Source organism: Rhinatrema bivittatum, chromosome 10 (assembly GCF_901001135.1).
Source record: "Rhinatrema bivittatum chromosome 10, aRhiBiv1.1, whole genome shotgun sequence".
NCBI classification, from domain to species: Eukaryota; Metazoa; Chordata; class Amphibia; order Gymnophiona; family Rhinatrematidae; genus Rhinatrema; species Rhinatrema bivittatum.
This window is the reverse complement of record NC_042624.1, coordinates 71,686,230-71,699,832: the sequence shown is the minus strand read 5'-3', so window position 1 is coordinate 71,699,832 and position 13,603 is coordinate 71,686,230. Positions and strand designations below refer to the sequence as shown.

Sequence of the window (13,603 nt, the reverse complement as noted above, 5' to 3'; positions counted from 1 at the left end):
CTTTCCTAGTTGCTTTTGGTGTTTTCAATCACCTCTACCTCCTGAAAGGGGCTGTTATAGGTTAGCAGAAGGCTGTTCTCTGTGGTATGAGATTCAGCAGCATTGGAAGGCAGAAAATATTAGCTCCTGCTTCCCCTAAATATTTGCTGCCCTAGGTAGAGGCATTACGGGTGTTGTCTGACAAATTCAGGGCTGTGTAAAAGTTTAAATGTATATAATATCAAATTCTTGCAATGTGTGTCCATTGATAACTCCGTTCCGAGCAGTGATGAGAATACTCATTTCTTACTGAGATACTGATGGACGAACAAAAAACTAGGAGTCAGTTCATTCCTGAAAATTTGAGTGTATACTAGGCTAACAGCTGAATACTGAGTTTTGCCCATTATCGAGCATTGGCCTTTTTTTTGGCTAAGATCAAATATAAGATCTGAGGCATGAGTTTTAGTTGATGCGTTCTTGGCCTTTTGACTGAGATTCAGAGCCTTTCTAATGCATTACAAACGGATCCCACTGGGAACATAAAACTGCTTGTTTGCAGGTCAAACAAGGAGAATGAAATCTCCCTTACAATAAAAGCAAGTAGATCTGTTCTGACCTGCTATTAAATAGTCTGGAGCCTCTTCAGTATACATGGGAGAATTTCTAAGATGCCTCCTAGAATTATTTTTCATCTTTTCTCTTGCAAACCCTTTCTTTCCAAGAAATCGATGGGCCTACAAACCTCGTGATCAACAGAGTAACAGAGGACATAGCCTCCATCTCCTGGGACCCGGCCCAGGCTCTTATAGACAGATACAGGCTGAGCTACACCTCTGCAGATGGCGAAACCAAGGAAATGGCCATGGGGAAGGACAAGGTTGACACCACACTGACCGGCCTGCATCCAGGCATGGAGTACACTATCTCCATGTGGGCCGAGAAGGGCAGCAAGCACAGTAAGAAAGCAGATGCTAAAGCAGAGACAGGTGAGCGCACAGAACCAGCTGTTATACAATGGAAAAGCAACTCATAAGCATGTGGTATCTATGGTCATTTTTATTTTATCACCACCTGACCTCCCCCAGGCATTTTGCTGTTCTTTGGCAGGGGCAAAAGCAAACGATTTCCTGTCAGCGGTATATGTTTCCTAATGCTGTACAAAGCTGGTATTTCAAGTCACCACTCTGTTATCCCAAGGCCTCCACAACTGGTGCTCTCAGAGTAGTTTTTACTGTAATTTGACATTAATTCAGAGTGAGCAAGATTATGAACAACAACATATTTGCGTTGGAAGCTGAGTTGCCCACCCCCAACATCTTTTTCTATCATAATACTAGAAAATATGTACATGGTAGCGTTAGCTACCAAGGATATGCACACCATCAGGCAGAAATAGATAAGAAAGTACCCAAGTTTATTAAAAAGGTTTCCTGAAATAAAGAATATAAAGTATCATTTTTAACCATTTTCCTGTGTAATTATTACAGCACAAGTACAGAGAGTTAGTAATGTCACTATATAGTAGAGGCTACACCTCCTCTCTCGCACTAAACAAAAGACACACAGTATAAACATTATTTTGTGAGTTTAATAACTTGTATCGTATTTCTCTTACTTTATTGGTGCAAAAATTGCCATCTCCTTCCTCAGTTGTTTGTTAGAAGAGGTTCTTTATCATTAGTTTCTCCAGTTATTGTCCATTAATTTTCCCTTTTTTTCTAGACAACATCTGAGAACATGCCATTCTAAACTTAGAGTTATGTGCAAGGACTGTAAATCACAAAGCTAATCTCAAAATCTTGGATCCCTATTGTCCCAAATTAATCTGCAGGCTAATTATCAATAATTGTAATGTGCAAATGGGATAAGCCCTTAGTGGACCCGGTTCTATCAACCAAGCACAAATAAATTATAGGCTATGTGACCCCACCATTTCTAATAACTCTGTCAGCTCTGGGCTCCACAGTACTTTCCTGAGTTTATATTTATATTTATTTTATTTTTATTTATTTATTGGTTTTTGTATACCATCAGTCGGGTTCCATCGTAATGGTTCACAACAATAAATAATAATGCACAATAAATATAATAAATAAATATAAATAAAATTCATAAACCCTGATGGGGTATCTGTTAATCAACTTTCCCAGGTTTGGAGAGCTGGAGGATTTCTATCATTGTTAGTTTTAATTATTGGGTGTTGTTTGATGTGTCTGCTCTTTGCAATGTTTTTTGGTGTTAGGAATATTTTTTTAAATATGAATTTTTAATTATTGAAAGTTATCCTATTTGTCAGCTATTTTGAAATATTCTTTTTCAAAATATTGGTTTTACTATTATTGGGAGAGAGGTGGTTGGGGTTGAGGTGGGTGAGCGGGGGAACAACAAGACTGAACGTTTGCCTAGGGCTCCTAATACCCCTTGCATCGGCCCTGCAAGCGCATTATTTATTTAATCATATTCAGCAAATGTACAAAGAAACATCAGCAACACTGGCTCTTCTACACATACAGTCTCTCACTCTCACATATACACATTACCTTTCTTCTCATACACGCTGTTTCTTGCTGGGATGTTGATGACTGAACGAATCGGGGGGGGGGGGGGGGGTGTCGATTCATTCCCAGAAGTTTGGGCCTCCACTAGACTAATAGTGGCTGAATATCTAGTTATTAGCCTCTTTGTGGCTAAGATCAAATATAAGGTCTGAATTGTGGTTGATGCCTTTTTGGCTATGTAATATGAAGGGATAACACCTTGCCATCTGACCCAACTTGGGACACAAAATTGACTGGACACAGGGCAAACCAGGAGAATTAAACCTCCAGTTATACATGTAATATTAAGTTGATCTATTCTTCTATTACAATTTTCTGCAGCTTTTACAATGCACTACACAGGACTCCTGTGATCTCTCCTGGAATCTTTTTTATCTTTTCTCTTGTAAATCTTTTTTTTTTTTTCCCCAAGAAATTGATGGGCCTACAAACCTAGTGATCAACGGAATGACAGAGAACACGGCCTCCGTCTCCTGGGACCCGGCACGGGCTCTCATAGACAGATACAGGTTGAGCTACACCTCTGCGGATGGAGAAACCAAGGAAGTGTCTGTGGGAAAGGACAAGGTCACCACCACACTGACCGGCCTGTGTCCAGGCATGGAGTACACCATCTACATCTGGGCTGAGAAGGGCACTAAGCACAGTAAGAAGGCAGATGCTAAAGCAGCAACAGGTGAGTGCCCAGGACCAGCTGCTACGCACTGAAAGGCAATGTTTAGTCAGGCAAATGAGGAAGCCTGGGAGGCTCTCCCCGGATGGAGAATTCAGTGTTGGCTGACTCAAGTTAACTGGTGAACTTGGTTGGCCAAACAGCAGGCCTAAAGATAACTGGACAATGCCCCCACTGTTCAATTTAAAATAAAAGACTGCAGAGGCTAATTCCCCTTTCCTCGTTTCCTCACTTTTGGCCCAATTTAAAAATAGAGAGGGAGTTGGGATGGATGCAAAGGAAGCTATTAAAAAAGCTTGGGGGATAGTTTAAACTGCGTGCTGCCAGTAGCAAGCACTAAAACATTTTAGTGCAACCAATTCTAAAATAGCCTGCACTAATAAAACAAATGTTTAAATGAAACGAAATGGAATAAACCCCTCCCCCCAACCAATGACATTAAAATGAAATCAAATGAGTGCCCTCCCAGCCCACACGAGGCGTCCTCTGTGCTGGTTGCCTTTGAGCTGACGGTATCAGAAGAAAAAGATGTACCTGTTAAGAACCCAAGTTGCACCAAGACTTAACCAGGCTTTATCCCGCTTCTGAAACGAAGGAGAACTCTGGATTGTGCAGGTCTCTTCACTGGCACGTGCGTATCCCCATCAACAACAATTCTTCTGTGACTTGTCAGATGAGGTGAACTGATAAATCTACCACACTGTTACTTGCAAGGTTCCCCTGGTGTTTTACTGTTCTGACCCGAGACCTAAACCCACCTCATGCATAGTTGTTGTAAAAGTTTGCATTCCTAAAATATGAAATTCTTGCAGTGAATATCCATCGACAACCCACCCAGCAGTGATGGCATTTGCCTGTTTCTCACACAGAAATTGATGGCCCGACGAACCTAGTGACCAACAGAGTGACGGAGGACGCGGCCTCGCTGGCCTGGAATCGGGCGCAGGCTCTCGTGGACAGATACGTGCTGAGCTACGCCGCTGAAGATGGAGAAACCAAGGAGGTGACTGTGGGGAAGGAAAAGGCTGCCACCACACTGACCGGCCTGCATCCAGGCATGGAGTACACCATCTACATCTGGGCAGAGAAAGGCGGCAAGCGCAGTAAGAGGGCAGAGACGAAAGCAGTGACAGGTGAGGAGGACAGGAGCAGACACGAGACGGAAAGGGAGAAAAATTCCTCCTGATCCCGGTGATTAGGCCGTAAAAAAAAAAGAGATTATGAGTGAGGAATTGGGATTTTGCTATGCAAGTAAGGTTAATTTATTCACTTACAGTCACTATTATATATTTGTGCATTTTTGTTATGCTCTACTGATATCAGGGGGCTGATCATTTTCAAGGCTAAACTAGAAATTAACCGGGGTAAACTGATCATCTGAAGCCTGCCCGCATTCAGCCTAGCTTGCAATGAGCAGGCTGCCATGGTGCCCATCCTTTCAGCTGGGCCGGGAAGAGGCATTCCTTGGGGGAGTTTTTAGGGTGGGGGCATGAGCTTGGATTTTCAGATCTACCCATGCTGATAACCAGAAAGAAATCTGCCTGTAATAAAAAGCAGGTGGAAAGTCCTACCTGGTCCTTTGTGACCATCTGCAATTTGCAACTATGTGCATGGTTTCCCTCTGAGAATTAGGTACAGGGTGCAGGAGTGTCCTGTACGCTGTACCCACGGACTTTGCACCCAGACGCACCGTTTGAAAATCACCCCCATGTTGTTTGTAGCCCAGGACGAATTGTGGATACCAGGCCTGGATTTAGGCATAGGCAGCTGCCTAGGGTGCCACATTTCACAGTAACATAGTAATGACGGAAGAAAAAGACCCAAAGGTCCAATCCAGACTGCCAGCCCGCTTCTTATGGTAGTAACTGCCGCTCCGTGCAGGTTACCCCTGTTAAGAGTCGTAATATTAACAAATCAAAACCATGCAACTGTCAAACCCATAACAAACTGTTTCAAAGGTGCCAAACATCCAGGCCAAAGAGGAGCCTGCTTCTGCTTGTTTTACGGTCATGGGCTGGCAGAGCGTCAAAGAGGCTCCACCATGGCACTCGGCCCCAGCATCTTTTATCTGGTCCTGTTGGATGCTCTGCTAGAGGCATTGCTCATATTCTAATCAACCACTGTTTCATGCACTCATCTTCCACGTTCTGCTTGCACTTGTGTGAGATTAAAATAAACCCCAGACCTCCTTTAGTCCAGAGGCCTTGGAATAGCTACATAAAAACAAAAAAATCCAGAACGGACAGGTTGTCAGAAGTGTTCTCCACGATTCAAACGTGCGGATCAGCTCGCTTCTTGTCCACGCTGAAATACAGTGAAAATTACCTGGTCTGCTTATTCCCAGGGCATTTCGGCCTTAGCGTTTCTTGGTCTTTACAACTTCTATTGATTCGGCAAGAGCAGGCGGAATACAGCTTACAGTGCGGTTGGAAATCCAAGCACATACTGAGTCCATAGCCAATAAAGATTTCAATTTGCAGGACAAGTGACCTTAAGAATCAAAATCAATCCTATAAGCCAAAGCAATTCCGAGCCTACTTGCACCATTGCTGACTTTATTCTCTCTCACCACTCCTCTCTGGCAGACACACTGGCATTTATCCCTTGCATCCAGAAACCACCCCGGAGAACCCCTCAGCTGACACATGCAGCTTAAAGACTCTTTAAGGAACATGGCCTCTCCTTAGCTAAAAGATTATGGATGCAGTTCCGTACTGCCACATAAATTCTTCTTAAAAGTTTCTTTCCCAGAATTCAAGATCCCGTTCCGTAGCGCAGCTACTGCTACATAAAGAGAAGGTTTGTAGATTGCCCTGGGTTGTCGTTCCCCTTCTAGCAGTTTAAAAAAGGATGCAGGGGCCTTTACAGCATGCGTCCTTGCAGCTGGATCAAAAAGAGGAGTCCCCAAGGGTTATGCTGAGGTCCAGGGCATAAAACGGGTCTGCATAGCTTGCATTTTCAAAATTACTGTTTCACACCCCCCCCCCCCCCCCCCCCCAAATCTGCCACCTGTCAAATAACAGGTGCAAATGCACAGCAGCACTTTCTGCATGCGTTGTAGGCAGTGGTCAAAGCGAAACTGCCCTGTTTGTGATTGTTAAAAAAAAAAAAAAAAAAAAAGGCCACTCCGGCTGTAAACCATGGAAGCCGGAGTGGCGCCTGCAGCAGGATGAGCAGCACCAGGTTCGCCCCCCCCCCCGGTCTGCCATTTCTGCTTTCCTGTTGACTGGAGCTGGGCCTGGGGCTGCGGAGGACGAGGAAGGAGCTGGGGAGGAGAAAGAGAGCGAGGCACCGGCACCACGACCAGAATCTTGTCCCAAACCACTGAGACAGAGGTAAGGAATGCTATGAGATACCCGGCTCCGTTTCAAATCTATTTGTTTCAGTCGGGTCAAGAACCGGAAGGGTTCCAGCTGCAGAGGGATAATCTGCTCTCCGGTTGCTTCTTGTAATGCAATCGTCTCTCACTGCTCCCATGTTCTTCTTTCACTAGGGTTTCTTCCTTCCTTTCCATATCCTCTGTCCTGCATGGTCTACTAAGATGATGGCTGCATCCCTTGCAGGCTGATACAGTACAGTGCGCTCCGGCAGATTGGACGCACGTTTTGGACGCGCTAGCTTTACCCCTTATTCAGTAAGGGGTAATAGCACATCAAAAACACACGTCCAACCCCCCCCCCCCGGAACCTAATAGCGCTCGCAACATGCAAATGCATGCTGATGGCCCTATTAGTTATTCCTGCGCGATTCAGAAAGCAAAATGTGCAGCCAAACCGCACATTTTGCTTTCAGAAATTAGCGCCTACCCAAAAACTGCTTTTCTGTGCACCCTCCGACTTAATATCATGGCGATATTAAGTCGGAGGTCCCGAAGGGTAAAAAAAGTAAAAAAAAAATTTGAAATAGGCCCGCTGCTCACGGGTTGAAAACCGGACGCTCAATTTTGCCGGCGTCCGGTTTCTGAACCCGTGGCTGTCAGCAGGCTCGAGAACCGACGCCAGCAAAATTGAGCATCGGCTGTCAAACCCGCTGACAGCCACCGCTCCTGTCCGAAAAGAGGCGCCAGGGACGCGCTAGTGACCCTAGCGCCTCTTTTTACCGCCGGCCCTAATTTAAATAAACTAACTTACTGTATCGCGCACAGGAGAGTGGCCTGTGTGCGCGCCGGGAGAGGCGCGCACACAGGCCACTCTCCCGCGATTTTACTGTATCGGCCCGTTGGCTATTAACCTAGTAGAACAGCAATTGATTGTTATAATCCCGATTGATTCCCGATTGATTCCTCTCTTCAGAAAAGGAAGGAGTAGTGAAGGAAGAGAGGGGGGGGGGGGTGTTTCTCTCCTTTCTTGGCCAGCAGGGGGGAGGGGAATCTCGCTGCCAGGAGACCTTTTTATGTCAGAGGGAGGGAAGGGGGTGCGCTGGCTGCCAGGGCATTTTTCTTCCTCTTCTATGGTTGGGGGGGGGAGGGTGGAGGGATGGGGGTTATACTTTTCATTTTTTTTAAAAGTGGGAAAGAAGGGATCAGGCTGGGGCATTAATTTTACAATAAAAGACCCAGGAGGGAAGGAGAGTCATTGCTTTTCTTAAAGGGGGCTTAGTCGGTTAGTGCCCCCATTTTCAGCACTAACTGGCTGTGTATAGCAGGGGAACCGGGGTGCACAAAATCTTCAGGTAAATTTTCAGCTAAAAATGTTTCTAAATACAATCAGCTAAAAATCGGCCAGTTAGCTCACCCACTCAGTGAATATGGACCTCACTGACGGCGTCAGGCAGGGGCCGATGCAATAAATCTGCGTGGGAAAACGGGCGCTCGGCCTTGAGTGCCTGCTTTCCTAATGCCGCCCAGCCACCTCCCCTGGACGAGGGGGTCGCGCCTCCTTGACAGCAGGCACCCAGGCGAGGTGGCTGTCGGCGGGTTAGGAAAACGGACGCTCAATTTCACGAGCATCCGTTTTCCCTAACCTGTGACCCCCGGCACACTTTATTTATTTATTTATTTATTTATTTTCACTTTTGGGGCCTTTTGGTCCTTCCGACTTAATATCGCCCCCGATAAGAGGAAGTACAGAAAAACAATATTTTTCTGCTTTTCTGTACACTTTTTGGGCTGCTCAGGAATTAACGCCTGCTCTGGGCGTTTTGGACGTGCTAATCCCCCTTACAGAATAAGGGGCGTTGGACGCGCATCCAAAACCCACATCCAACCAGGGGTTAAGCAGTGCACTCGGCTGAGCATACTGTATTGCATCAGCCCTTGAGTAAGCCAGCGAGAGGGAAGGTTATTCTCTATCTAGATAAATGTTCAGCTGAATATACCTGGCTAAAGTGATGCGGATAACTTTAGGACAGGTGTTTGCCTCATCACATTTACCCTGCTAACTTTCTCCTGGCCAGGCTGAATCTCAGTGCTGCCTGCAGAAAGTGGAGCCACATCCCAGGAATGCCCTCAGTGCCACCTTGCGTTACCACAGGCAGTGGAGTAAATATTACAATGCTGATTTTTGTCCAGTTAATTCCAGAAAGGTTAGCCAGACAATAGCCTTGGAATATTGGCCTCACTGTTTCGACGATGCTGGCTGAATGCAGTGTCTGCATCCAAATATTAGACACAGGATCGCATGCTAATAGTTGGAATTGTTTGCATGCTAATTTCAGGAATTGCTAAGAATATATAGTTTAGTCTGTGTGTTCTCAAATGCTGGATTCCATTAGGGTGCACCATCTTTTGGAAGGTGCCAGTTCAGTCAGAGAGGCAGCAGGCCTTGTATGGTGGAACCAACAGCTTTGTCATTTGCAAGTTTGCTTTTCTTTTATCCTGACCTTCCTTTTTAGGGAAGTCAAAAAAAATACTGGGATCCTCCAGGGCTACTGCATTCTCAACCATCTCCTGAGATGTATCTGTACCCTGCATCCTTTCCCCAGGACGCAGAGCATTACCTTCAGTAGAGCTTTCGACTTCTGTTGGTCAGGAGGAGGGCCCCTGCTCTTCGATCTCCCGTGCAGTCTATGTGCCGGGACGCTTGCTCAGCTGCGGTCTGTGCTTTTGTCTGACCTCACCATAAATATCATTTCTGCTAAAAATAGATCCGGTGCTGTAGGAAAGAAACATCAGAGACTGCAACACAAGAAGGACATTTTGTTTTCCTTAAACTAGAAGAACTAATCTTTATCTGCGAATAAGAAAGAAGAGGGAGGGTTATGTCCCTGGCATTTGCTAATAGAACGTTTTTACAAGTTCCATCAAGGAGAGAAATACGAAAGGTGCTTAACCTTCAGAGAAGGTTTTCTGTAGCAGGTCTGGAGCTGTGGCATTCGGTTCCAGTTGAGATTCGTCGGTACTGAACTACATGGCTTTTCGGGGGAAAGCAAAGACCTGGTTTAAAGGTAGCATCAACTTTTCTTATCGGCCAGCGCAGTAGAGCAAATAGAAATGACTCTGGCTCCCTCTACTGTCCAAACAAAGAAAAGCAATAAAACAAAATGAAATTTCAATTTTATATTGAACTTCCAGCTTTCTTTTCCTACAAATCAGGCTTCTGCTCTTAGCTCTTATTGGATTCTCCTTTACAAGAACCCTTTTCTACTAAAGCTTCACATTGGGGGGGGGGGGGGGGGGGGGGGGGGGGGGGGGAAGAAGAGTGAGAAAAAGGGAGTGAATACAGTCGACATACCAAGACCCTCATCGAACAGGAAAATAAAACATAGTTTATAGTTTATTGATTTTTCTATACCGCCGCATTGGCGTTAGCCTTCACAGCGGTTTACAGTTAAAACAATAATGAAAATACAATAAATACATCCAATAAAAGATAACAGCTAAAATTTTAAAAGCACATTAATAAAGTATTTAGCTGTTAAAGACAGAAATTAAAATTATTAAAATAATAAAGCTATTCCTTGGGGTATTATTCAGAGCTAAAAAATTAAGACAGATTAATACATGAAACAATATAAGTATTATATGACAAAACATAATATAAAATAGGTTCTGCCTGTAGCTAAAATCTGAAGCATTCATTTAAACCTGTATCTGGCCATTTGGAGTCTAGGTATATGTATTTGAAACCTAACGGTTACATGTTCTTACTACTTTTCCACAATAAACTCCATCTTCTGCTGCAGCTGGATCCAATCCAGTGATGTGTGGTGAGCTCCACAGTAGGTGATTTAGAAAGTTAAGGGAAGGCGAGAAGGAGGGAAGGCACAGAGATGAGGAGGAGATGGAGGAGGAAAGAAGAGTAAGATTGAACTCTTGCTGTGAATCTGGAAATGGCAACAAGTGTGAGGGGCAGAAGAGAGAGGGAAGGTGGAGAGCTGAGGTGAGGGGGAGAGAGATATTCAGCTCTAGCAGTGAACTGAAATGAGGCGCACAAGGGAGGAAGGGAGGAGAGAGGGATGGAGGAAGCAGTGGAGGTGAAGGAAAGGCGAGAGCGAAGGAGCAGATGTGAGGAGACAAGAATGGAGCAAATGAGATGGAGGTAAGGAAAAGAGAGGGATGGAGCAGAGGAGAAGGGAGGGTGAACAGAGACACGGAAAGAGGCTGCTCCCTCACCTGAGACCACTGCAATCCCCCTCTTCAACAAGTACTCCAGCCTCCCTAATTCCTTCCTTCTCATCCCCTCTTCTGCTGCTGCAGCTTTAGCCTCCAGGATAGCTGACATAGGTCACCTTCCGCTGCCTGCTCCTTGCCTTCCTGTCTGCATGCCAGGGGTGGTAGGGTCCTGGGATGCTATGCTTGCAGCTCTGTGGGGTACGGAGGCCTTTCATGCTACTATAAGTCAGACCAGGGCTGTCCTGCAGGGAGAAGCCAATGAGTCCCCCCTCTGTTCTTTTGACTGATTCCTCCCCTGTCATCCTCATTCCTTCTCTCTCCTGCTCTATCTTACCCTCTCCCACTCCTCCATCTCTCCTGTTTCCATCCTATTTACCTCTCTCTGCAGCTTTCCTCTGGCTGTTCCCGTTACTTCCCTCTGTTGGTATGCTATCCCCTTTTCTGTTCTCCCACTTTCCTTCCTCTCCTGTTGCCTATCCCCTCTTCTTCCCTTCGATTCCCCCTCTGCTGTTCCCCTCTATCCTACCCTCTGTCCTGCCCTCCTCTGCTTCTGTTCCCTTTGCTTTCCTTCCTTTCGCTGCTCCCTGCTGCTCTTTCCTAGCACCCCTTTTCTTTCTTCTGCATGCCTCTTTTATCCCCTTCCTCTGCCTCCCCCTTTCTCCCTCCCATCTTTTCCGACACTGCACCTTTCAGAGCTGCTGCTCAGTGCTGGCAGCGGCAGCAGCGAATGCTGGAGCAGGAGGAGTAGCAGCAGTGTGCTCGCAAGTGATTCTCCTCACTCTGCTGTGATTCTCTTACCCGCATTGTTCTAAAATGCACTGCTACTAGCATGGGTGGAAGAGGGACCGAGCGAACCTACCTCCCCCAAGGCACAACCTATCCTCTTCTCACTTCCTTTCCCCTCTCTCTCTTTCTCTCAGCTGTTCTGGCTGCTCCTACTCCTTTCATCTCTATGCGGCCAGCTCGTCTTCTGGTCACTGGTCTAGGGGAGCCAGTGAATACCTCGAAGACCCTTTCCATCTGCCACTGATCTAATCACAACTTGTCCCAGCTGCGTTTTTTTTTTTTTTAAAGAGAGAACCCAAACCTTAACAAGGGCCATCATTGTAGCTCAGCATTTTCTTTCAATTTTCTCCTTATCTGGTATACCCTGGCTTATGGTTCTAGCATCAGGGACAGCCTGTGATCCAGATGCACAATCTGTTTTTTTTTTGTAAAGAACCCTAGCTCAAATGCAGCATGAATGTCATGTTCCATGAGACCATCAGACTCAAGTATGACATGAACTTAAAGCTCCATGGAGACCCTATGGCTCCAGTGCATGATGGAACATGAACTCAGTGCTTTGTGGAACCCTTAAGCAGGAGCAGACTGATAGTGATATGGGACCCCAGGCAATAAGGGTCATTGACCCACCCATCCGAGGCTAGGGGAGAGTGGGCTCATGGGACTTGGGCATTACCCTATTGCCGGACTGGTCTGTTCACCTGTGCTCTTAATTTAAAGTCAACTTCCATGGCTAGCAAGTTACTCAAGCACGACATCTATTCATTTCAATATGAAGGCAACATCTGCCTCTGCAGAGTGTCTAATTCCTGATGGCTTTAGGTACCAGAGATGGTTCTGGGAATCCAACTTAGAGCTCTTGGGCTCATCCTGGAAATCCTTATTTTAATTATATCTATGTAACTCACCACATCAGTGAAGCAAGAGCTCTGGCATCTCTTAAAGAGGATGCAGAAGTAGAGAGATAAATACAATGTGTGCTTTATAATTTGTGAGGAAGTATCTGTAGTAGTATTATAGTGTCACCAGTATTGTAAAATATTTCTTTAGGAGGTAATTTTCAAAGACTTATGCAAGGTTGTATGCATAAAATCATAATTAGCCTCTGTGCATGGTACGTGAATTTTCATAAAGCCGGGAATACACACACACTGTGACGACTGTATGGAAAACTGTGTGTGTAAAAAGGTGTTGTTTTAAAGACATTCTGGGTTGGGATTTGGAAGTACATGCACATTTACCTTTTTTTTTTTTTTTTTTTAAACAGAGTCCATGCATATATCATCAAACATGCATGCAAGCTTGCACAACTGCTAATCAAGTCACAGATATTAAATCTGACTTCTCTTTTGTCTGTGGTTTTTGGGCTGAGGATGTGGTCAACTGGTAAAGGTCTGGGTCAACTGGTGGATGTCTGGGTCAATGGGTGGAGGTCTTAGTGAGCTGGTGCTTGGTAGTACACATACATATAATTAAGTATTTTCATAAGTGAGATATGCGCATACATCAGCCAAATTTATCAAATACCTGCCTCTGTATATAAACTGTGTGTTATTATACACACACGCATTACAATTATTTAATGCGTAAAATATATTGCATAGTTTTATAAAATATATGTAAGGGAAGAGTTATCAATGTATTTGGTTTTGGGAAATGTAAAATATTTATGCATGCAATAATACCAATTGACCACTAGATGGCATTTTAGGTGTGTGAGCATTCATTCAGTATCTTGTGAGAATGTGTTAATAGGGAAATGAGCATCTGTTTCTTTAAAGTGCTGAGTTTCCTGATTGGGTGCCCGAGATTGAAGTGGAAGGTGGGGTTTGGGCAGGTTTTTTGCCCTTTCTTCCCTTGCCCTTTCCACTGTGGGGTGGGATATAGGGACCTCCAGAAAATGTAAACAACTGGAGCACTCAGCCTATGAGTTGGGAGGCTCAGGGAGTCTCCAAGCAGAGTGGAAACTTATAGGGGCTCTCCCCATAAAGGAGAGAGGCCCGAGGCCAGGAAGAAGAGATTCCACCCCCCCTCATCCAGAGGAATCTACTG

General features: G+C 45.2%; 1 protein-coding gene across 1 annotated transcript in view; it reads left to right on the top strand.

The window, feature by feature from the left end:
• The window catches only part of TNN (tenascin N), a 65,364-nt gene that overhangs the window by 31,700 nt on the left and 20,061 nt on the right, over positions 1-13,603 (top strand). The window contains exons 8-10 of the mRNA XM_029618796.1: positions 705-968; positions 2,953-3,216; positions 4,083-4,346. Coding sequence (XP_029474656.1) covers positions 705-968; positions 2,953-3,216; positions 4,083-4,346 — 792 coding nt within the window. The remainder of the gene's footprint in view (positions 1-704; positions 969-2,952; positions 3,217-4,082; positions 4,347-13,603) is intronic.